Source organism: Schistosoma haematobium, chromosome 4, assembly GCF_000699445.3.
Source record: "Schistosoma haematobium chromosome 4, whole genome shotgun sequence".
NCBI classification, from domain to species: Eukaryota; Metazoa; Platyhelminthes; class Trematoda; order Strigeidida; family Schistosomatidae; genus Schistosoma; species Schistosoma haematobium.
This window is the reverse complement of record NC_067199.1, coordinates 40,496,981-40,523,067: the sequence shown is the minus strand read 5'-3', so window position 1 is coordinate 40,523,067 and position 26,087 is coordinate 40,496,981. Positions and strand designations below refer to the sequence as shown.

Genomic DNA, 26,087 nt, shown 5'->3' with positions numbered 1-26,087 from the left:
ATTCTCATGTTTATTCAGAATTACCAGCCAAAAACTAATTAATCATAGATACACAATTTTTTATAACTTACAATTCGGTTAGCTTTATATTGTGTGTAATGATAATAATCCACATTATTTAATTCATTCTGGTGTTGATGTTGATCTGTTGCTGTAGCTTTAATCGTTCTCATTGCTGATGATATTGATGATGATGGTGGTGGTGGTGGTAATCTTGATAAAAAATCACCACAATGTGCATCAGTTGATTGTAATTGATAATGATATGGAAAACACATAGTCATATTATCCGGTTTCGGATAAATCGGTAATAAATGACGTCGAGCAAATATTATAGTAGAGCATAAATGTCGTCTAGCTAATGATTGGTCTGTTAATGACAATGTTGTTGTTAGTGATGATGATGATGAATTTGTTTCATCTTTAACAACTGATGATGACTTACCAATTGGTGATGACATGTCAGTGCTGTTATTATTATTATTACTACTATCATTGCTATTATTATTACTATTATTATCAGGATTAGTCTTGATACTTAAATCAGATGACAATAATAAGGATTCATGACGTTGTGATTGTTGTTGCATTAGTAATATTCTTCTTGATTGATGCATTCGAATTAGTTTATCAACAACTGTTAGACGACCGATTAAATGAGTGGCATGAAACTTTGCAGAACTCAAAACAAAACGTACCATGTGTTGTATACCACTAACAGGTAAACATTGAGAAGCTGTACAAATTAAATATAAAGGAAATGTGCTTTTTATCAATGGTTCTATGAAAACCTAAATTAGGGAATGAATACAGAAACTGAAGTATTAAGATTTAAATAATGATAGTTACTTTTAATTCGCTTCACTAAGTTACTGATGCATGTTGACCATCTATTGTGACTCAAGTACGTGCTTTTTTCAGTTGCCCCTATTAACTTTACTACACCAAAAAGATACATCTATGTCAACATTTAAACTTTTTTGTCTAATCAGGATGTGATACAAAAATAATCCTAAGTACTGAGTGTGAGATTTCAACTACAAACAACAAAACAATGATATTTCCTATTCTGATTTAAGTTGCATTCTACTTGTTTGAAAGAATTGGTTTCTCCTTATTTCAAAGCTTCATCAAGAAGCTTTACTATTTATTTATTCCATTTTACCGCCAAAATGAGTCAAAACTGATATGATTGAATTGAAGAAGTCACTCACTATATAATTACACCATATTATTACATCTATGAATGATTAAATATGGAGCTATAATTAACTATGGTGGATGGGTCGTAAACTTATATGTTCAAAACAATTGGACTGTTTTCATTTAAACATGAGCTACTGAAGATTATTACATTTATTTACTTCACTTATTTCACACTATGGCACTTGTTTGATTATTCCAAGAATACATATAAAATTACTGGAGATTTGTCACACAACCGATTTTCTTACATGTAGCTTCCATGGACAAATGTTTTTATTTGGTAACGAGAAGTCTCACTTGCAGTGAAATCACGAGATGGTGAACAACATTTATGGGTCATACATAGCTTAAGGTAGGAAAAGATGTAATTATTCTAAAACTTTTGATTCTACAGTGATTAGAATGATTACCCCTCAAATATCCATGATAAAACATGTTAACTTGGGAACAAAGTCGGTTAGATGAGGCTATAAGACAGCCCTTTCAAAAAATAATGGTACCAGTTGTCAACGCTTTACTAATTAGTGTTAGTTCATTACGTCATGTAGGAATCAATATTTTGGAAAGGCAAAACTTTCGATACTATTCTACATGGAATTATTACACGCACCTTTATTGTGTAATATCTACATTTTCGGGTTGTTTCATTTTCATACTGTCGTAACTATAGCCTTTCATTTTACCAATTAATTGTCGATATATGTCTTACGGTTTCGGAATTATTGTTGGTTAATTATTTACCTATTACCGTGTTTGTGTAACTTATGACTCTGTTATCTTATTGGTGCATTGTGGTCGTGTAATTGTGTATATAAACGAGTTAGAATAATATAGGGCGAAACCACCTGTTCATCTTCTGATTGTTCACAAAGGGGATATTAGAAGCTCGTGGACTGACAGGCCTTAAGATCTTGGTCGTAATTCATAGTCATTGAGCAACTGAATAATAGTAGGTCATTAGTTCGACAGGTACAAAACGATCGTGTCATTAACGGACTCTATTATCAAGTGACTAGATCACATGAGAGCAATACATAAAATTCCGTAAAAGTATAAGGATAAGCCAATCAGTGTCTGGAAAATGATTATAAGCTTTTATGAGCCTAATTCGTAAATGACTCGATCTTATTTCGCATAACATGAGCAGTACAAATACCCTGTAGTGTCAGTTATTATGTTAAGCCCATATACCTTATTCTAGCTTTCGGACATCCCATTCTATTCATTCTACTTAAGTCATATTTTGACTTTGTCAATTATTAGCTTATTAGTCTTGACTGTTTTTATATGAGCGTATATGTGTGTACACTTCATATCCCATGTCTCATCACATGTCTGTAGTTTATTTTGTCTGCCTATAAATATTGAGTAACGCCTGGCTAAAAATGAGTTGGCTTACCAGCTATCTACCCTGCACGTCATTTCGCTTTGTTCTATCGCATTCACTTTACATACAAAATATATGTATCCAAAGGCCATTCTCGTTAATTGACTTACCTAAATTCCGTTATTGACTAACGTGATTTAAGTCGATGATTGTATACGAGGATAGATGGTAATAAACATTCTTACGATCTACATGGGGTCAGATACACGGGCCACTAAAACCCTCGTATAGTGCTCAGAACATTTAATAGGGAAATGAAAGTATTTTTTAATCCTAGAGTGAAAGTGACAGTTCCAAACGTATCAAATGTTTAGTTCTCACTGTATGACACGTGCAAATAAACCCTCACCTTAACCTTGTGTCCAAAATCGTAAGCACCTAACCGCAAGCTCCCAATCCACATGGTTACAAATTGTTCTTTCATTAATGCCAATTTCAGTTCGTGATGAAAACTCTAACCTTAATTTCTAACTAACTCCTAGTTATAAATCTTAACAGTAATTAATAACCAGGAGACAATCTGAGGACTCCTAGAATCTCTTTGAGTCTTTATAAAGGTTCGAGAAGGCAGGTGCTGCATAATCATATAGACGAATTTATACTTTGTTGTTTTCTCGGTATACAGACAGGAAAGATTTTATAAGACTTTGGTAGATTCCCTGATTATGCAAAATCTGTCTACACTTCGTAATATTATTGTTTCCTTTTCCATGAACTACACATTTGGAAAAGCCATTTAGTGATTGACTAGAGAACTGAATAAAAATCCCTTGTGGTTGTTTTAAGCTCATCCCTATATCATACTCTTAGGGAAAATTTGGACTTAAAACGTAGCATGTAAATGATGTACAAAGAAAAGCACTATTTTCTAAAGTTCTTTCATAAATGAGGATGAAAATTAAATAATAGTATGTAGAAAAATCCTTCTTACCAGAGTGAACTTCTCGACCGATGGCTAAAGCACCTGTTTGTCCTTTGGCTAGTTCTATAAGTGTAGCTAACGCAAGATTGCAGCGATCACGAAAGTTGGCATCGGCTGGTATTTTCGGTAATGCAATACTTAATTCATTCGTAGGTTTTGTGAGATTATTTTCATCAATCTTAACATTTAATTGACAACTGGCAGATTTTTTCACATCTAAATAAGATGAATTGTTGTTCGTCAGATTACAATTTGTAATTGTTTTATTTACGTCATCATTTTGTTGACGAGTTGCTAACGGTAAAAATGATTCCAGATTACGTAGATTCCATAAGTTACTTTGTCCACCTACGAAGCGTAATAGACGACGTAGAATTGGACCAATTGCTTTTTGCAGTACCGTTTGAGTTTCTTTATTATAAACAACCAAATATCCAAGTAACTCACGAAAAGCTCGCTAATTAGATTTCCAAAAAGAATGAAAGAAAATGATAAAATAAATTTAAACAACTGTCCGATAATTTAGCATTGTGAATTGGAAACAGATTATTTATACATTTATTTAACTGCGTACGCAACAATCAGTTATCGTCTAGTGCAGATAACAGATATGGTACAGCGTTTTCAATAAAGAAACTAATCAATTTGAAGCGGTGACTCAGTAGCCAAACCATTTGATTTTTAACAATTAGGTCACATATTTGAAACCCATTTTATCCGCTTCCATTTGGCAATCTGAGCAGTATCCCACCCCTCACAGAAACGATATGGCTCAAGACTGAGTAGCATTCTGTTCTTGCTAATCGCGTTATAGTTAAAGCCGATGTAAGCTAACAGTGGGTAAATAATAAATAGGTTGGAGAACTAATGAGATGAATAATATTAGATGCAAAAGAAACAACATTTTATAATGAAAGAGAAATCAATCTTTATTATCTAATCTAAATTTCCATCCCAAAATGTATAGATCCATCATTTTCCCTATGGGGGGATTTGATCATAAACCAGTTGGTCTCGAATACTATCATATGTATGTGAACGATTGTCGTCCCCTGGTTGCACAAGCCGTGAAAGGATTCTTCTTGAGATACCTCACAATAACAAACTGTATTAATAGTGGTCTTGATGACTTGGGAGCGTAACCGTTGGGGCCTAGTGGCAAGTGCTTTAGGCGCATCACATAGGTCTTTTCCTGGTTGTTCTTATTATGTTAGCTCTAACATTAAAACCTTACTCCCGGTAATAGAAATCTGTGTGTAAACAGAGCTATGATATTTTTAGGGTCACTGGCAAATCAATTGATGAAGTAATTAGCTTTCATCGACTGAGGTGGTTACGATACGCATTGCGTATGCTCAACTACCTCATACAGTTACTACTTCATCAACTGGTTTGATATTTTCGTCCTTGAGTTTAACCTCAGAATTACTCACACGGTGATGTCAACATACGTGGACAATGCTACGAAAACACTTATGATCAAATACTTGTAACCTACAAGTATCCTCTACTTTGAAGTATATTTCACAACCATAAAGTAAAACACAGTGAACTAATGAACAGTACACTCATCCTTTGGTTGGAAAATGGACATTTTGTTTAATAAAACGACGGTGTTAGTTGGTAAAGTCAAGATAGCTTTCTGAATCCATGTCCAGATTTTATTATACACCAACCCACTAAAGTGGAAGAGGCTTCCACTTAATCCGAGTAGATAAATAAAGACTCGTCCCTTCAGTGATTCAACCACCTTAGTTAAATCTATAAAAAGTGATGAGAAAAACCCTAAATAAAAACAACGATCGTGGAAAGCTCGTATAGCATTAGCTTTCCTATCGAGTCCTGATTATCAAATCTTCAGTTATCATTGTCCACCATTTGAGTGTTATACAGAATTATACGTCGATTGACATGAAATAATTGACCATTCATCATTTCATAAATCATCCTACTCTAATTTTTAACTTCTCGGAGAATTATTTCATTCCAGAGGTCTGATTTTTACCAAAAAGATTTTAGAGAATGATTTTGTGTGTTTATTGCGTTCACAATAATCTTTCAAGTAAGTCTGTTACAGCACTAAAAACCACCAAATTATCACGAAAATGAACCCTAGTTAAAAATATAAAATAATATCCAGACTCTTGGTAGTATAGGGTCTTCTGAGTTAGAGTAGTGATTATAAAACATTGATTTTTCTGAATAACATTATCAATGTATATTTCGTCATGATAAGGTAAGGAGTTTTTGAAAATAATGCTCAAATATTAACTAGATACTCACGATAGGAGTAAAAGCTATAAAAGGTTTTAAACATAAAGGAAATCGTATTATAAGAAACTTACCAAAGCATCAGTGAATATTGCATCGACAGGATCATCAAGAAGAAACTGAATTAACTTAAACATTATTTTCACACAATCCGGTCCTGTATATAATTGGCATTTCGCTGGTGTAGCACAATTTCCGTCATGGTGATTCAATGAACAAACAAGATTATTATGACTTGAATGTAAATTACACTGTCTAGCTAGAATTACTTGACTTATTGTTAAGTGAGTTGCTTTTTGTAATGCATATTGTCTAACGGTCCAATCACATGCAATTAGTCCATTAGCAATCTATATGTGTTATAAATAGGAAGATTTTCTTTCAAATGAAAAGGAAATGATGCTTCAATAAAAAAGACCTAAAATCGTAAAACCCATCTCATTCGTATATGTTAAAATAACATAACTTTATCATAAGCTGATCTGTTGGATTCATAAACTAGTATGGGAAATCAGTGCTATGAATTGATAAGTCGAGTTTTCAAGTTAAGTCTTTAATTTGTTCAATACAGTCAACTAATTGGCACGATCATAGTAGCCTACATCAAACTGAATTTCAAATTTAGATTTCTTGACTTCATATTCTCAATTTGACACAAAGTTAGCTTTTACATGGTTATAAAGTAACTGATCACTTTAAAAGTAAGATAAAATGAATGGGTTATAGGCTAAGTTGGAAAGTCTAAATAATCAGAAAATCGGTTATCAACAAAGAAGGATATGGTACGACAGTGCCTTAGTCCTATTTCTTGCACTTCATATCAACAAAGAGAAATGAAACTGATAAAATCGAAACCGAAGAATGGATCACATGATGAGATTACTGAATGAAGCATTTTTCTTCAAATTCGTTATATATACATAGGTAGGTAAAGTTGTATAGCATAAAGGATCAGCTGTCCCGGAACTTTCTGTCATGAAACTTTTGTCCTGCTCAAACTTGAACTTCAACATCTGATAAACCTGCAGACTAATACCCAGCTTATATAAATGCATATATGACTTCACTGAATTTTCCTGTCTTTTTATGTAATCCATTTGAATATCTTTTCATTCAAATTTTACCAAAGTCCACATCACCCATTTATATAAACATTAATGTATCATGGAACTGAACAGTCACAGTCAATACAGAACTATAGCTCCCCTCCTTATATTGTAGTATAGTATATTAGTACAATTTAGTTGTCCAACAATTTCTAGTTTTCACAAAATAACAATTTTGTACTGATATTGATGTCATTAAACTGTCTCCGAATTTATATCTTATTTGTCTATCATTTATAAACTTAAATAATTTTGTTATATTATTATTATTTATATTCAGATTCTGACGTATCAACCTTATAAGAGGATTAAATTACTTAGATAAAACTACCAAAGCTATAGACGTACTTAGTCATTTGGTTTAAAATTTATGTAAAATTTAAAGTTTACAGTTTAATATTAGCAATTTATTTTAATCATATATAATATGTTATTGTATTAGATATGGTCAATCTAGTAACTGTGTTTATTTCCTTACAGATAAATGCATATACAATAGTTCTCTCAATGACATAGTAACCAGTTTAGTCATCGTAACATGTGATTCCAATAAAAAGCATATATTACTATTATCATGTCTGTTATTGTTTTAAATCGTTAAAAATGGAATCTAATCTTTGTCTAGTAGCTGGGATAAGTGATTTACATGAGTAATAAGTAAGATGTCTGTATTTCATTTATAAAATACTTCTACATTATATGAGCAATATAAAGCCGTCTACATCATCCAATGTAGCTTTTTCAAGTGGGATTGAAGGAAATAGTTCATGTTTAAAGAGATTTTTTAAATCGTAAATTAAAAATTATTTCACAGAAAGAAAGTTCTGAAAATTAAAGGTAACTTTGAAAAGAACTTTTAAATCTATCATCAGTTAGAAGATCGTCACAACGATTTTTAGATCTTTAGGAATGATTGACTAATTGTATAACAATAAGCTATAATAGACTCTCTTTTGAGTTGCCACTATTTTTCAATCTTAATTATTTTTGTCAAAAAGGATCTTAAATACTGCAAGAATTATGTCGTAGTGTACTTGATTGCTTTAAACCTATTCCACATATTTAATGGTACTAATGAATAGGGGAATTTACAATGAAAATAGCACAAAGGCCTCTGTTCTGGCTGAAACCCACCAAAAGATATGTCTGGAGTCTTGAGAAAGTTAATTTTTCCATTTGGATTCATACATTTATTCGATGAAGTCCCGCAGGCAGAGATGTTACTTAGCTAGATGAGTAAGAACTGATGTTTTTTAGAATTAAGAAGTTTAAAATCACTGGTTATTGAGTAAGGATAACCAACTACAGGATCTCTAGTTATCTGTGCCGATCAGTTTCTAATAGTCAAATTGCAATTTGGGTAGGAGAATAAATGACTCAATATTATAATCCATATAGATTATCATTTAGTGGTTGAAAGCAATACATTTAAAACTAATCATTAAAAAATTATTACGCTACAAGAAGCACAATAGTGCACTTACTTCCAATGAGAAAGCAGAAACACAACTGTTATATTCAGAAAAAGGTGGATCTGGCAACAAAGTGTTTACGACGGTCATATTTCCCGTTAAATTTAAGTCAGCGTTTAAATTTACTGGTTGATATGTAAAGCGGAGTGTTTCATTCATTTGTTGTTGTTCATTATTTTGATTATGATATCTGTGATAGGACTGATGTTGATCATCATGTTGATTACTTTTCATTTGTTGACCATTGTTATTATCTGTTTGCTGATTAATAATTTGTTCTGATGAGGATAAATAACACATACATTTTGTATGATCTGAATTTTTATCGGAATCATCAGGTTTGTCACATTTTACATGACTATCAAAACTAGGGATATGAATCCATACACAGCCACACACTGGACATTGTGGTGAATCACCATCACTCTGAATTTCTTCTAACCCTTTTTTGGTTATATAAATTCGAATGGAAATTGAAGAAGAAAATTTCAATGAGTTAACATTCATCTATGTGACAAGTTTTTCAAAAAGACAATAAAATGTATAAAGTTGCATCATAGAGCTAAACTGTGGGAAATCACAGATTTCATATATGACAGTTTTATAAAATGTCACCGATGAACATAATTAGAAACTAAGAATTTTTTTGCAAGGTCAATGTAGTATTACCATCATTGGAAATGAGCAATATGGTTGATGAAATTCAGAAATTTGTTTCTACTACGATATTGAAAAATTCAGAAATCGCTCGACTCAATTACTCATGTTTTGAGAACAACATATTGTACGAAAAGTAAAAACTTGATATGTTGTACGAAGTATGGTTGCTTATATTAGTTTGAAGAGATAGGGAAGGATATCACGAAGGGGAAGGGTATTATTGACAATTTTGGAAATAACTTATCTTTAATCACTGATTCGTATTCCGAATACGTAGTCCAACCTTCGTTTATGATCTCTTTCGTTGACACTACTGCTTTAGAAATATGTTGTTCATTGTGCAGATGAAGCTGTTTATCATGAAGATAATAACTCTAACAAAAGCCTACTAAGATGTGCAGCTTCGAAAAAAGTGAGTAATACAGATTTTCCTTTGACAAACATTTTTAGTGTCCGAATCTTTTGATCACCGATAGATAGGAAAAGCCAACAATCTTCATGAAATCTTCTGAATGATTCCAGTACAAATCGTTTGTAAAAATATTTGTTATTTCTACATAGTGAGACAGTAGACTCTCATTTTTCAGATTATATTGACACTGGTCAAATATTTTTATGCTCTTAATGACCATGGTATCCATGATGTAACACTGACACATGTGAGAAACATAATTAATTATATTTTATTGGAGTAAATTGTCACCTGACTGTATGTAAGTTAGTTGCAATGAACCATTCAAGTGTTCTCATTCATATTCAAGTTCCTCTGTATTACTTATTCCATAAAACCCGAGATATATAAGGCAGGTTAGGTCTGAAGTCGTTTCGATGATCAGAGTTAGTTTCAACTGTTTTTCATCAACGTAGCAATTTTCTCTATCTGCCATAGATCACTATCTTTTATAAAAAAGGTCAGTCAAAGTTGTGAAACAAATCAAAAGATAAAATTTCTACACTGATTTTACAAATGGATAAAATATTTACTAAGTGATCAACAACTATATCATAGTAGTATTTATATTCTTAAATGCATCTTACATATTTCCTAATTTATTTCATTGTACACAGCTCAAACTGGAAATTTCTCTTATCCAAGTATCTTGACTAAAAAGAACTCAACTAATTACTAACACCTGAAAGTATTATTTCAAATGAAGAAGTGGTATATTCAAGTCATAATCTCTGAAATAGAATTCGTAGTTTGTGCAGTCGGTTGTATGTCTCAGTGTCAAGTTGTAAAGCTGCTAAGTTAACATCGAATAATTGACACTATCTTAAAAAGACGTTTAGACATGTTTTAATAAAATGATGGTTTTGTCAGATATGTCCTATCATTTGTCAGCTGAATATTTATTTGTCTTAACTCCCATGAAGCGTTTTCGTTAGGAGTCAAAAAAGTTTTACTTCCGTGGTTCATTTTATCCCTTCTGCTCTAATTGGTTAGAAACTGTTTCACATTTTAAATGGCCTTGTTAGCTTTTCATTTATTCAGCGTGATCGTAAATTATACGAAGTAGAAGACACTTAACTCCGCCTGTAGCTCTTCTAGAGTTACTGCCGGTCCCAAGCCCGGGTAAAGGAGGAGGGTTGGGCATGGGGTTAGCGACCCCATCCCGTAGAAAACTAACTCGCTAAAAAAACGCTTGCCAGAAAAAATTATTCAAACCATTTAAACTCTGCCCTGAAAGTTAGAAGGTCTTCATTTAGAAGAATTATGACGCTTCATGGTGAAAGCCGAGTTCCTTCGGAAGCCACGAGGCCGATGCCCCTTCTAACAACCAGAGCAAGAACTTTTATAGGTACATGGAACGTTCGAACAATTTGAGAAACCTGGAAGACCAGTCAAATGGCAACGGAAATGAGGAGATACAACTTAGCAGTACTGGGAATCAGCGAAACCCACTGGATCCAAGCTGGACAGAAAAGGCTAAATACGGGAGAGATGCTGCTATACTCCGGTCACGAAGAGGAAAATGCTCCGCACACTCAGGGAGTCGCTCTTATGCTGTCCAAAGTAGCACGAAATGCACTTGTAGGATGGGAATCCCACGGATCCAGAATCATCAAAGCATCATTCAAAACAAAGAAGGAGGGGATCTTAATGAATGTTATCCAATGTTATGCACCCACCAATGATAGCAACGACGACATTAAAGATCAATTCTACGAGCGGCTGCAGTCAATCATAGAGAAATGCTCAAGAAAGGACCTAACTATTCTGATGGGAGATTTAAATGCCAAAGTCGGAATAGACAACACTGGATATGAAGATATTATGGGACGACATGGACTGGGAGAAAGAAACGAAAATGGAGAAAGATTTGCAAATCTATGTGCATTCAACAAATTGGTCATAGGAGGCACAATATTTCCACACAAGCGTATACACAAGGCTACATAGATCTCACCGGACTACACTACAGAGAACCAAATAGATCATATTTGCATCAACAAAAAATTCCGAAGGACAATGGAAGATGTGAGAACCAGGAGAGGTGCTGACGTAGCTTCAGATCACCACCTAGTTGTAGCCAATTTAAAACTGAAGCTAAAAAAGAACTAGACAAGTGGACAAACAGCACTACAAAGGTTCAATACAGCCTCCCTTCGAGATACTGACAAACTCAATGAATTCAAGATAGCTCTCAACAACAGGTTCCAAGCCTTACAAGATCTACTGAAAGAAGAAGAAACTACTATGGAGGACAACTGGAAAGGCATCAAGGAAGCATTAACTTCAACGTGTCAAGAGGTTCTCGGTCTAAAGAAATACCATCATAAGGAATGGATCTCTACAGAAACACTGGACATGATCAAAGAAAGGAAGACCAAGAAGGCAGCAATAAACAACAGCCGAACACGAACAGAGAAAGTTCAAGCACAAGCTGAATACATAGAAGCAAACAAGCAAGTGAAGAGGAGCATTAGAGCCGACAGTAAGAAATACGTGGAAGAATTATCAACGACGGCAGAAAAAGCTGCTAGAGAAGGAAAGATGAAACAGCTTTACGATACAACGAAGAAACTAGCAGGGAAATACAGTAAACCAGAGAGGCCAGTCAAAGACAAAGAAGGCAAGCCAATCACTGAAATTCAACGACAGCAAAACAGATGGGTAGAATACTTCGAGGAACTCCTGTATAGGCCAGCTCCAATGAATCCACCGAACATCGAAGCAGCATACACAGATCTTCCTATAGATGTCAATCCACCAACGACGGAAGAAATTAGAATGGCCGTCAGACAAATCAAGAACAGGAAAGCAACAGGACCCGACAACATACCAGCTGAAGCACTGAAATCAGACGTCGAAGTAACCACAAGCATGCTTTACTCTCTATTCAAAAAGATTTGGGAGGAGGAACAAGTGCCAATGGACTGGAAAGAAGGACACCTAATCAAGATTCCAAAGAAAGGAGATCTGAGCAGATGTGAAAACTACAGAAGCATTACACTACTGTCAATAACAGGGAAAGTCTTCAACAGAGTTTTGCTGAACCGGATGAAGGATGCAGTAGACTCCCAACTTCGAGATCAACAAGCTGGATTCCGTAAGGATCGGTCGTGCACAGACCAAATTGCAACACTACGGATCATCGTCGAACAATCAGTTGAGTGGAACTCATCATTATACATCAACTTCATTGATTATGAAAAGGCATTCGACAGTGTAGATAGGAGGACATTATGGAAACTTCTTCGACACTACGGAGTTCCTGAGAAGATTGTCAATATTATCCGGAACTCATACGACGGACTACAGTGCAAAGTAGTGCATAGAGGACAGCTGACAGATGCATTCCAAGTAAGGACCGGAGTCAGACAAGGCTGTTTACTCTCTCCCTTCCTCTTTCTTCTGGTGGTCGACTGCATTATGAAGACCTCGACATCTGAAGGAAAACACGGAATACAATAGACAGCTCAGAATCAATTAGACGATTTGGACTTTGCAGATGACCTAGCCCTCCTATCGCATACACAGATGAAGACAGCCAGTGTAGCAGCAGTCTCTGCATCAGTAGACCTCAGTATACACAAAGGGAAAACTAAGGTCCTCAAATTCAACACGGAGAACAGCAATCCAATCACTCTTGATGGCGAAACTCTGGGAGATGTGGAATCCTTCACATACCTAGGAAGCATCGTCGATAGAAAAGGAGGTTCAGATGCAGATGTAAAGGCGAGGATTGGCAAAGCAAGGGTCGCATTCCTACAATTGAAGAACATATGGAACTCAAAACAACTTTCAACCAATATCAAAGTGAGAATCTTCAATACGAACGTCAAGGCATTTCTACTGTATGGAGCTGAAAATTGGAGAACTACAACAACCACAATCAAGAAAGTACAAGTATTTATAAATAGCTGTCTGCGCAAGATACTCAACATCCATTGGCCGGATACCATCAGGAAGAGCCTTCTGTGGGAGAGAACAAACCAACTTCCAGCTGAAGAGGAAATTAGGAAAAGACGATGGAAATGGATAGGACATACATTACGCAAATCGTCAAACTGCATCACGAGGCAAGCCCTAACTTGGAATTCTGAAGGGAAGCGGAAAAGAGGAAGGCCAAAGAACACATTACGTCGGATAATAGAAGCAGATATGGAAAGGATGAATTACAACTGGACGGAGCTAGAAAGGATTGCCCAGGACAGGGTTGGATGGCGAATGCTGGTGAGCGGCCTATGCTCCTTCACGAAGAGTAACAGGCGTAATTAAGTAAGAAGACACTTAAAGATTAGTAAAGCTATTAGATATAAGATGTGAAGTTAAATATTTGTTACATTATACAAAAGTGAAATCAAATTAACCGGAACTCTAAAGACATTTTATTAAAATATTTTGAATGTACATTGTTTAACAAATGTTCGCGCTTGTGTTACACATTAATGTAATGTGACAGAAAAATCTCGCACCATATTAACTATTTGGAGTCATTAATATTTTATTAGATAACCGACTGTCAAATTTCTCTTTTTTCTAAGGAGATATGAAAAGTGTCTCAGTGTTAACATCACAGCAATTTCAAAAAAGGATAATAGAACAGGATTGTGTATTCTTGTTTCTAGCTTGCTGTTCTATATAGATCTGAACAGAGATAGAAAAAAATTTTCAAGTGGAATCAACCGAATTCACTTACACAAATAATTAGAAAATAAAATTCGTCCGATTCCCCAAACTTTAGAATCGACTAACCAACCATATATGTGATCATTCGGGGTTCAAATGAATACACACTATCCAGTGACTAAATACGTTCTTTAATGAAGTTCTTTTGACAATATATGTCAAACAAAACAGAAGTAAAGGTAATCTGGAGATTCAAGGTATTTACTACTATCTCCTAATTGAATAGTACTATCATGAACATACATTATCTGGGAAACCACCGAATATCAAGAGACACTTGAAAGTTGTTTCGTTTTGACTTCCGTCTTTAAAGTCTAAAGAAAATGGAGTGACTAATAGGTTAACGTAAAATCAAGAATGACTAGGGATGACAGTCGCGTTATTTCTTAAATCGGCTACAACCTAGACACGAGAATTGTATGGATTTTAATGGGAGTCCCAGATAAAGATGAATTAATAGATCCAGATTAAAACGAAACAGTTATTTAGAAATCTATGGTTTCAAGTAACTTTAATGTACTGAGAAATATTTCCAAGTCAAGATTATAATGAACGAGAGTATTGCAACAAGTAATAAAAACACTTTATCAAAGTTGTGGATTATATACAGTTTACCTAAGTCACTTCCGGTTTATGATGCGCGTAAAAAGGGAGTATATTTTTTTCATTATATTTACACGTTTAATGGAAAAAATGCCATATCGAATTAAAGCTTATTCTACTATTCATAAACAGAAAATAAAAAAATATCATCGTCAAGTATGAGCAGATGGTACACAACAAATAAATAAAAATAAACCAAACAATGATATTTATTCATTCGAAGTCATTAAAACTCATATAAATAGGGAAAACTACTAATATTAATATCAAACAGTGAGACAATAATGTAGGTTTCTCATCGAAAAAGAATTAAATGATAAATGTAGGGAGGAGGTTGAAATAATTATCAAATCACGGCTTTTCTATTAAGAATAGAAATTCAGAAGATGAACACATTTATCCATATCGTAGATTATTCTACAGGATATATAATCTCTTTTTTTCTAAGATAGAAATATTGGGAAAGAAAAAGAGTATTATAAATATTATAAAAATCTGTAAACTGCAAATTATATATGTGTGATGAGAAATTAGTGTACGTTGAAGTAAATAAGGATCGAAATTGCTATCGTATGTTCCATAACTTCATATACTATATCAATTAATCACCAGAAATTAAGAAGCAGTGTTTATCCCCTAATTCCGATCTAATTGTGTCCATTAAATTCCAATATAGAAGCTATTGTGTCTAACTGATTGAACATTTAGAACCTTTATGTTTAACATGAGATGGTTTTAGGTGATTGACAAGGAGATTTATTAACATAGTTACCGATTAACAAGTAGTCTTGGTTTATATATGCTGTTAATCGCCTCCTCTAACAATCGAATATCACAAACTTAGTAGACGAAATCAATGAATACTTCTATCGTACCACTAATTCAGCTGAAAATCTTACAGTTCCAGTTGTAAAGAGTTTTTAATAGAAACTAAGAATAATATGAATTGAATGTCATGCTTTTATGTAACGATTGTGGAGGTTTAATTCTCGTAATTTTTCCCACATTTTCGACCGTGTCATTTATAGAGTTAAATAAACATATCTGCCCTTCACATATATCGCAGTCCTATAGGTCAGCCACGACCCAAACAACTCAATGTTTACGTCTCAGATCATGAAGAAGGTTGACGCAGGTCGCAGTATCACAAAGATCATCAGTTTCTCTAAGATTATCACCACACACCTTCGGTTCAGGGTTTTGTGCCAGTTACCCGATATATTGGGCTCGATGTCATTTCACTAAAAGTAGTCGCCACATTGCAGCTTGGTGGATAGAATTTAATCAACATCAAAAGGCTACACAAACACAACACTGGTTACTATTGTTTGATCAACTAATTAGCTGAACATAGATGCAGTACTTCAGTGAAAACCTTGGAATTTCATTTTTGAAAAACTACATTGTCCCTATTAAATTCTCTGGAAAAATGAAATGGCCTAATATAAGAAAATTCTTACGAAAAAGGTAATGTTCAGTAGTTTAACTGAGAGAATAAATAACACGGCTCATATTGTGATGACTTTCATTGAAAACTCAATGATTTTTATAGTTTAAATGGCAAACTTAGCTAGATCACTATTGAAAATCACAAAGCACTAGAGATAATTTCTTTCTCAGTTTGGTATGTATCTATATTTAAACAAAAAAGGCTTGTGTCTAAAATTATTGAGCACATATTACGATAATACTTGGACCAATCCCTACTTTTAAATAATTATGGTCACAACCACACATATCACCCTTCAGATCCGAGTGTAGACGTCACTATGTCTATGTCCATTTATTTTGAACATTGTCAGTCTGAAATAAAAGCTAAATCACATCTAACTAAGGATTCTCAACTAACAATAGCCAAAGCCCACGATGTATCCATCAACTCAGTGGTATTGAGGCTGTGTTCATACAAGAAACCGAAGGTCTTGGGCTCAATCTCTGGATACTAGGACGAAATAGCCGTTCATTGCTCCCAGGTTTTCAATGGTGATTTAATTAAGTTCGGTTCGTCATTTAAGTTATGTAAATTCTGCAGTCCTCACGAATCCTCCTACATCAACACTTTTTGTTGGAGGAAAACCTTTTTGCTGTAACAATGGTAACCGAGCCAACACAAATACATAGCCATTATTTTAATCGTCGCTTTCCATTTTAACCTTGAAAGACAAATCTTATATCAGAAAAAGCTTTAAAAAACATTTTTTAAGTATAAAAATTGACGAAATTGACTGCATTTTCCAAGATACACATCATAACGTCAACTTAAAACATCGACGAAGTTTTATTGAAAGAAGCTGGTACAAATAACAATGTCGAGATATTTTGGATAAGAAAATGTATGAATTACTGAAACATCCGCAAACATTCAAGTTGTAAGTATTTACCATCATTTTCGAAATTGAAAAGAAAGTTTGTAACAGGCCACATTGAAATGATTAATACCAGTAATAATAAAGTTTTCCAGGTCACCAACACAATATTATGTCACCTACTATGTTCAAATCCCATACAAATAAAAGATATACACTTAATAACACATTTTTTCTATCATTGTAATCCTAAATTTCTTTAGTTATCGTTATTTAATCGGTAAAGCAAATTAATTTGAAAAGTTCAATTTCAAGCAACAATATACTATAAAGGAAAATGCGAATTATGAATAATGCTTTAGAGAAACTAGTTAAATATCTTATGTTTTATTTTGTTAAGGCTTCGTATAATTGTGAACCAACATGACTTATTCAGGCTGATCAATGGATTTGTGAATGAACTATTCAGAAAATGTCTATATATTTTCTAAATATAAAAATAGCGATAAGAATCGACGCATCACAAAATCTCACATTGAATCAACAAAGTTGCTGATTGGACGTTTGAGGGCAGAAACTAATGCCTTTGATGAATTAATCAACAATCTAAGTATCGTATGTCGCATAAAATTTATCAACTTTATACAAGATCTGCAAAGCAAAATATGCAAGAATTTCCACGTAACTTTGTCAAAGACTCTGTCAAAGGAACAATTATGTTTTGGCTTTCCGGAAAACCCCGAAAAGTTTCTCTATAATCTATCAACAATGAAGTTAAATCAGATAGAAACAGAAGCCTTGTCACTTGGATTTAAATTTCATATCCCCAAAACACATGCCGACAGAATCGACACAGAAACTCAATTTGAGAATTTATTTGATCAAATTAAAGAGTTGCACCCAGTTAGTGAAGAAAAGAAAGGCTGGTTTAAATCTAAACTAGTCGATATTGCAAACCAATATCTTGTTTCACCCGCACCACAGTCTAAGCTTTTATCCAAAGACCACCAAACAGCATTACGAAATATTAAACGAAATGACGATATAATGATATTACGGTCAGACAAAGGCTCAAGTGTTGTTCTAATGAAGAAAACAGATTATGTTTTTAAGATGAAGTCCATCTCGAATGACCATATGAGATTCAAGTTAGAGAAAAGTAACAAAGACTTAACTGATTCCATTGAGAAAAGAATCACCAAAGTACTCAGAGATCTGAAAAAGAAGATGATCGATAACTCTACTTACAATAATCTACGACCTCGTGGGTCCCGTTTGCCCCACATGTATGGATTACCGAAAATACATAAACAAGGTTATCCTCTTAGACCTATTTTGTCAATGATCAATTCACCATACCACAAAGTTGCACGATGGTTGGCAGATAAGTTAGAACCAGTGCGTCAACGATTAGTCACCTATACACTAAAGGATTCATTTGTATTTGCTGACAGCATGAATCACATAAATATTGCCGGTAAGTTTATGGTTTCTTTTGATGTAACTTCTTTGTTTACAAAAATACCACTTCTTGAGACCATAGACATAATTTGTCAACATTCTGACATCCTACCTCTACCAGTACCAGAATTCAAACGACTATTACTCATTTGTACAAAAGATGTTCAGTTCCAGTTCAACGATATCATATACAAACAAACCGATGGTGTAGCGATGGGAAGTCCGTTAGGTCCTGTCCTAGCAGATATTTTCATGGCTAACCTCGAAAGAACCAAACTCAAACGAGCGATTGATGAAATGACGTATTATTCGAGGTATGTTGATGATACCTTCATCGTATGTAATAATAAACAACATGCAATAAATTTGCTAGTTTTTCAACGAAGCACATCCGAATATCCATTTCACTATGGAACATGAAAAAGAAAACAAGTTCCATTTTCTCGATATCGCGATGAAAAGAAGAAAAGATGGTACAGTTCAACGTTCAGTTTATAAGAAAGACACATGGAATGGTAGTTATCTTAATTTCAATAGCTTTTGTCCAATCAGTTACAAAAAGACACTGGTCAAAACACTGTTTTACAGAACAGAAAGAATATGTACTTCCGATACACTAGAAGAGGAAGTTATGAATGTTAAAAAATGTTTAAAGAATAACGGATACCCACTGAAATTTATTGAGAAATGCGGCAAATGTGAAGATAAAAAACCGAAAGAAATTACAGCAAATAAAAAGCCTATTTTTATTAAACTTCAATTCAAAGGTGACGATGTCACAGGATCAATCAATATGAGACTAAAAACTGCACTGACAAGAACTTATCCTGCAGCGAAATTGATTGTCCTGTCCAAAACAACATGTTCTTTGACACAATCAAAGGTCGACAGGTATCCCTTTCATGTTACCACCAACTGTGTATACAAATTTACATGTACCTGCCAAAGCAGATACATTGGTAGAACAGAAAGGAGAGCCTACGTCCGATTCAAAGAACATATTCCGAAAAGTTTAAGGTTAAATGGATTGAACGCATTCAACAGTGCTATCGCAAGACATCTCCTTGATACAGGACATAAAGCTGATATACTGAAGTCCATCAAGGTGATTAACAAACAATCAAACCCGAACCTTTTGAAATTCGCTGAAGCGTTAGCAATCAAACGTTTAAAACCAGATCTATGTATACAAAAAGAGACAGTAATAAATCTTTCTTTACCCTGGTAACAATAACCCCCACTCTTTCTATTAATTTGCTCCTATTTATTTATTTATTACGTCATTATTGCAACTCTTTCTGAAATATAAATTACATCATACATAACTGATTGATTTCAATTCATATTTTCTTTATTACCATTAATCTATTTTCATGAGTTCTAATCACTATTTCAATGTTCTGGAACTTTCCCTCTCAAACTTTATTTATTTATTCGAATCAAACATTTTATGAGCTCATTAACTCTATCTGAATCTTCGCTACATCATCATACACATGTAATGATCCTTCATCACACTCTTATATATAAATATGTCAATATCTGTAATAATTTGAATTTCAAATAATTTAGGTTGTAAGCAGCTGATGAGAACCTAACGAAATAAAATGAATTCATATTATTCTGCACCAATCTTTGTTCTTGCTCTATTTAAGATAATAAAGGGAACTATGTGTATGAAATTTATAGAAAATATTTCAGTCAAGAAATACTTTATTGCTTCAATATTAGTAGACTTCCTTCTAATTGATACAGTTTGATCAGTATAAATTATTGTTTCTTGATTATTCTGAATAAGAGCTAGTCTTACTAGAGAGGGCAGTGCAAAACCATGGAACGTTGATTAGACGTTTCTTGTTCAATTTAGGGACTCCTCAGTATTCTTTAGTGGTAGGTAAGTTCTTAAAACTTGTATTATCAGATCTTAATATGATAAGTCAAAATGTTAGAGGGCAATATGGAATTCTTAAAACGGCAAGAGCTTTCGAACATCAACTAGTTCTTATTGATTGGTTGGATGACACCAGCTCAAGTCAACCCATGAATTTAATTACACACAGAATTTCATAAAATGAACTGGCTATTTTGTTTCTGAAAATGATTCTCGAGAGTTGATCATAGAATAGGCAATAGTAGTTAAGAATTATATAGTTAAATAACAAGTCAACATGAAGAAGTGGATTATTATAAACATTTATACTCTAATTGGCTAGACTATATCTTTTTTTCTTAAGTTAATAAGTTAGCACCACTACTAAAATCACTAGTAATCTATACATTTATTCATTCCAGTATTGTTTATTTTCTGGAATTAATACGAATTTTGAAACCACCAATCATTCTCATTGTTCAACAGTGCTAGTTAGGATGGTAAATTGATTGACAAATTAATTTGTTGCTTTACTTAAAAATTGACGGATACTTCTAGTGAACAAATATATATCATCATTAAGATGGTTAGTTCAGAAAGAAAAATGTTTCGTAGTAACTTTGAAACTTATGTTGTCCATTACGAAAATACAATCAGAGTACTACACTCTTAACAAATATCTGACGGCTTGTATCGAGGCTTTTATTAACAGTTGTTTTCTTTACTTACGAATATTCTATGAGTTACTGTCAGTTAATCGTAAAGAACAAATTAGTGAGAGGAAAAAGAACCGTAAAATGGAATACGATGTTGTTTAGGATTAACAAAATGTTAAGTGGTGTAGAGAAATTACTTCTGTAGGATGGCGCCATTCATATTTTTTGAAGGGTAAACAAATAATACACCACTTCTATCGTCTTATTTTCCATGTTATAGTTTTCCAACATTATTCATAAATTTAAACTATACTAATAATGTTAAATGCGTATACACAAAAACAACATGTATTTATTATTTACCATTACATATATATACATCCTATGTTATGAACATTGATAAACGAAAAATAAAAGCCAACCATCTAACCGACAGTCAACAAAGTTAGGGGAGGGAATAGATGAAAATATGGTAAAATCATGTTTGCAAATATATGCACGTATGTGTATGTAAAAGGAAAATACCGAAACCATATGACAGACAGTAAGAATCATCAACTGGGTCTTTTTTTAATTATAAAAAATAGCGAAATTGAAATTAAGACATTCTTTATTATTGTATACTTCATTGTGTGCGTGAGAGAAGAAAATTTAAAAAAAAATTGGGAATAAGAAAACAACACTGAAAGAGAATTATTCTGTAAATACATATTGCTTTGTAAGTGTTTATTTACACTTACACAGTACAATCATCTACTTACAGATAAACAACTGTCATTGATAATTAAATTATGTCAATATTTGTTTATGTGCAAGATGTGAGTAGAATATAATAGTAACAAGTAAGTAAGTAATTTCGTCAGATAGTAAGTAAATTATTTGCTTATTTAGTCATTACATGAACAATAAATATTATTGTTAAATAAACATCAATGATATATTTAAATAACGATATTAATTGCTCTAGGTAAGGTAAAGAATTCTTCATACAAATTATGAAACTGTGTAATGTACTCATTTTAATTGTATAAAACGAAAATAAAAACATAAAAAAATCTAATCTTATGATAGTGACAATCAACTGTAAAAATTTCAGGCCCTTTTAGAAAATGCCGATTTTCGTATCATTATATATGTATGTACTAGTCAAGATACTACAGAAAATTCAGATCTCAACTTGTCTGCATAGATTCTTGTATACTTAGACCTCATTCTGACTGAGAGCGGATAAAGAGAAATTTTTGAATAAACTGATTGAATTGGACTTGACTGTCACATTTATGATAGTGAAAAAAATTACCATCACCCTATCAACAGAGTTGAAGAATATATAAAACAAGGTACATTCTTATTTCAAGAGTTCATGGAACAATAAAAGAAAATATTTGATGAAAAAACTGGAAATTTATACAGCATGATAAAATAATAACCTAAACTTCTAGTTCTTCTTACTAGAAAATTCCTTTAATTCCCAATAAAAATACTGGAAGTTTAGGGTTAAAAAACAAAGACTAATCGACGGTCAAATCAAAAGCATTAAATCATAGGAGGTAATCCAATTAGGATGGTAACTCTTCACAACTTGCACACGACCGATGAAAATACCGAAATCAATAGATTTCTCGATTATTTGCAAATATTCAAACAACCAATCATATAACATAACACAAATACAATAAAAAAGATAGAAATTTAAGTATAACTTTAGAGATCCATAAAAATGGATAAACTTTAAGCACGAGTCAATCGGTCAGCTACAACGTAGGACCAGGCACATATGTACATCGGTCCAAGTTGCCATACCTCATTAACACAAGATAAACACCGGATTCATAAAAGTAGTTAATTCAGAGGTAGTAATATATGAAAGAAAGATTGCAATAAGGATATAGTACAGGAAGAAAGAATTAGTTCGTAGAAAAAAAAAGATATAAAGCAATTTTAATCTCTTAGTTTAAGGGAAGACAGAGAGTGTATACACTTACGTCATCGTGATCGATTCTGAACCGTGTCACCCAGAGCCTCCAACCATTGGTTACGATAGTCATGCGGACCCCAACCAAGTAGTCTGGATCTACCAACATAGATCAGACTAGAAGTTAGTGTCTTCAAGCACTGATGCCGCATTTTGGTTTAACCGCCCCTAACTTTCTTCCAACCATCTTTAACATTAGTCAGCACTGCGCGTCGTGGTAATCGGTGTTCAGGCATACGCAGCACGTAGCCCAACCATCTCAGTCGATGATGATTCACAACCTCATCTAACCTCACTATTACTTACCCGGTGATCCCAGCAGACGCCAGCAATATTTCTAAGGCATCTGTGGTCAAATACTAGTAACTTACGAGTGTCTTCTACTCTTAAATGCCATTTTTCGCTGCCGTAAATTAAAACAGAACGGACTGCCGCGCAGTACACTCGTCCTTTTATTGATAGACGGATATCCGCCTTCGCCATAAGTGACGTAAGTTGGCAAAAGCCAAGCGAGCTTTTCGAATCCGTGCTGAGATTTCGTCAGACACCAACCCATTAGGGCTGATCAGACTTCCAAGATAAGTGAAGTTGTCAACGCGTTCGACTACTTCACACTCTATCCTTAGATCAGGTGTTGACGCAGACCAGCCCTGAAGCAGCAGCTTGCATTTAGAGGGAGAGAAGCGCATTCCAAACATTCTGGCATTGTTACTTAATGTTACCAAAAGACGCTGCATTTTATCAGCGTTTTCATCAAACAGGACTATATCATCTGCGTATTCTAAGTCGATAAGTGGATCTCCTGGAAGGAGATCAATACCCAAGAATTCAGTAGACGAGAATGTTATTTCCATCAATAGGTCTATGATGAAGTTAAACAAAAATGGAGAAAGTGGACAGCCTTGACGGACACCATTTGAGGTTGCAAAAGCAGATGACAGTTCGCCATAAGCTCTGACTCGACTGGTAGTGTTCAAGTAAAGAGCCCTCACAAGATTTATGCACTTCTGAGGTACGCCTTTCAATGACAGACACTGCCATAGAATCTCGCGGTTTACAGAGCCAAATGCTGCTTTCAAGTCAAGAAAGGCCACCATTGTCGGACGCCGATAAAATATTAGCCAACCTAATCGCTAAAATTGGACCACCATCCTTAAAGACCTCTGGAGCCAATCCATCTGGACCAGCTGCCCTTCCTCGTTTCAGATTAACTATAGCCTTTTGAACTTCAGCAAGAGTCGGGGGACCTACTTCAATATCCCATTCACGCTGTCTGGAAATGGTGGGTAGTTGTAGATTAGCTGAAGGCCAGTTGAACTGCTCCTTAAAATGCTCCGCCCATCGTTCTAAACGTCTGAACTGGAGCAGATAAGTGTCATCTTTTTCCGAGATCGTCTCACACTTGACTTATTAATTCCAGTTTCTTTCATTATTCTGTAGAGCTGTCTGGTGTTATCTATAGCCGCTGCCTTTTCCATCTCTTTTGCTTTCGTTGCCCACCACTGATCACGGTCGTTCGTTAGACTTTTGCTCAACCTAGATCTGATTTGTTTTCGCTCTTCATTATGTTCAGAGCCTGATGGGATGAGTATACGAGAATTCATCAGTGCAATAGACTTTGAGGAAATCCATTGGTTTTTGTGACCCTTTCATTAAAATCACTAACAGATGCCACTTCTGTTTCCACAGCTGTTTGTATAGCTTTCCAAGCAACATCTGAGTTAGCCTCGTTTTCGAAGCTACCTAAGTGTAACCTCAGTTGTTCTTAGAACCTACTTTTGGTTTCCTCATTACTCAATTCAGTTCTAATAGGTCTTTTTACTGTGGTTTTTTGCGTCCAGTGAGGCGCAAGCAGATGCGTGTCCGTTTTAGGGCATGGTCGGAGTCCAAGCAGGTACTCCAGAATGAGCGACAATCTTCTACCGACCCTCTCAAACGATGACTGATGGCAATATGGTCTATTTGAGTCCATCGTTGGTTTGGTGTAGAGGGTCGCCATGATAGACGATGTCTTGCCTTATGCTTAAAATTTGTGTTTGCTAAAAATAAATGATTGTCTGAGCACAGTTGCAGCAGACGACCACCATTATCTGTTCGTCGTGTCGGAATACTAAATACCCACCTAAATGCCTTTCTGTTTGGTTTAAACTACCTATCAGGGCATTAAAGTCACCTGCTACGAGTACTACGTCTGAACGTTTAGCCTTCTGAAGAAGTTCAGATAGCTTTCTGTAAAATTCATCTTTCACTTCATCTGAGCAGCAGTCGGTGGGAGTGTAGGCAGAAACGACGAAAAGGCAACGACGTGTGTCCCTATCCTTCCGACTTCTTACGGAGCCGTTTAGCCGAACAGCACATAAACGACTGTTAACGGGGATCCACTCTAGCAGTGCTTGTTCCGCGCTCATGCTTAGTGCTTTGCCTACTCCTGCCAGTCCACGAGAGCTGGCCGTCGGGTCACCAGAAACACGGAGGGTGTATCTCGTTGGCTCTCCGTTTTGACGAGGTGAAGTCAAGTGAATGACCACACTGGGATCCTGTATGTGTATCTCAGAGACACAGCATACATCAATGGTACGAGGTTCTAGGGTTCTAGCCAGGAAGCCTGTTGACCGATTTGACATAGGGTGCGTACGTTGAAGGCTCCAATGTGTAGTTTGGAGTAAGGTTTCAGTAGACCTGGGACAGTGTTTTGCGCACTAAAATCGTTGGCTATGGTGACACGTGAGTGCGGGAGAGGAAAGTAAGTGAGGCATCAAATAGGGCTAGATAAACTTATAGCTCAATAATTGTTAATACTTCAAGGTATCCATACAAAAAGGCAATATGCTAACATGAGTTCAGTTCGCAAAACGACAACCCCTAAAACACGATATCCCCAATGATAAAGGGTAAATCGCCCTTCTCAGCCAATAGAAAACATACTGAGTCACTGAATGTCTAATTTAATTGTCTAAACGTTTTGCATACGCCAACTGTACACACGAATGAGTGTGAGTCCAGCAATTTGATTCGAACTATTTCATTGCTTAGTCGCAGTAATCACATTATATAAAAG

At 34.6% G+C, this 26,087-nt stretch overlaps 1 protein-coding gene across 2 annotated transcripts in view; it reads right to left on the bottom strand.

Annotated features, from left to right (window-relative positions):
• MAP3K1_1 (Mitogen-activated protein kinase kinase kinase 1) overlaps positions 1-26,087 on the bottom strand; it is a 75,524-nt gene that overhangs the window by 11,163 nt on the left and 38,274 nt on the right. For both annotated transcript variants that reach the window (XM_051216414.1, XM_051216413.1), the window contains exons 5-8: positions 8,377-8,807; positions 5,861-6,136; positions 3,525-3,972; positions 72-736 (exon numbers count right to left, since the gene is read on the bottom strand). In XM_051216414.1, the coding sequence (XP_051067004.1) occupies positions 72-736; positions 3,525-3,972; positions 5,861-6,136; positions 8,377-8,807 (1,820 nt within the window). The remainder of the gene's footprint in view (positions 1-71; positions 737-3,524; positions 3,973-5,860; positions 6,137-8,376; positions 8,808-26,087) is intronic.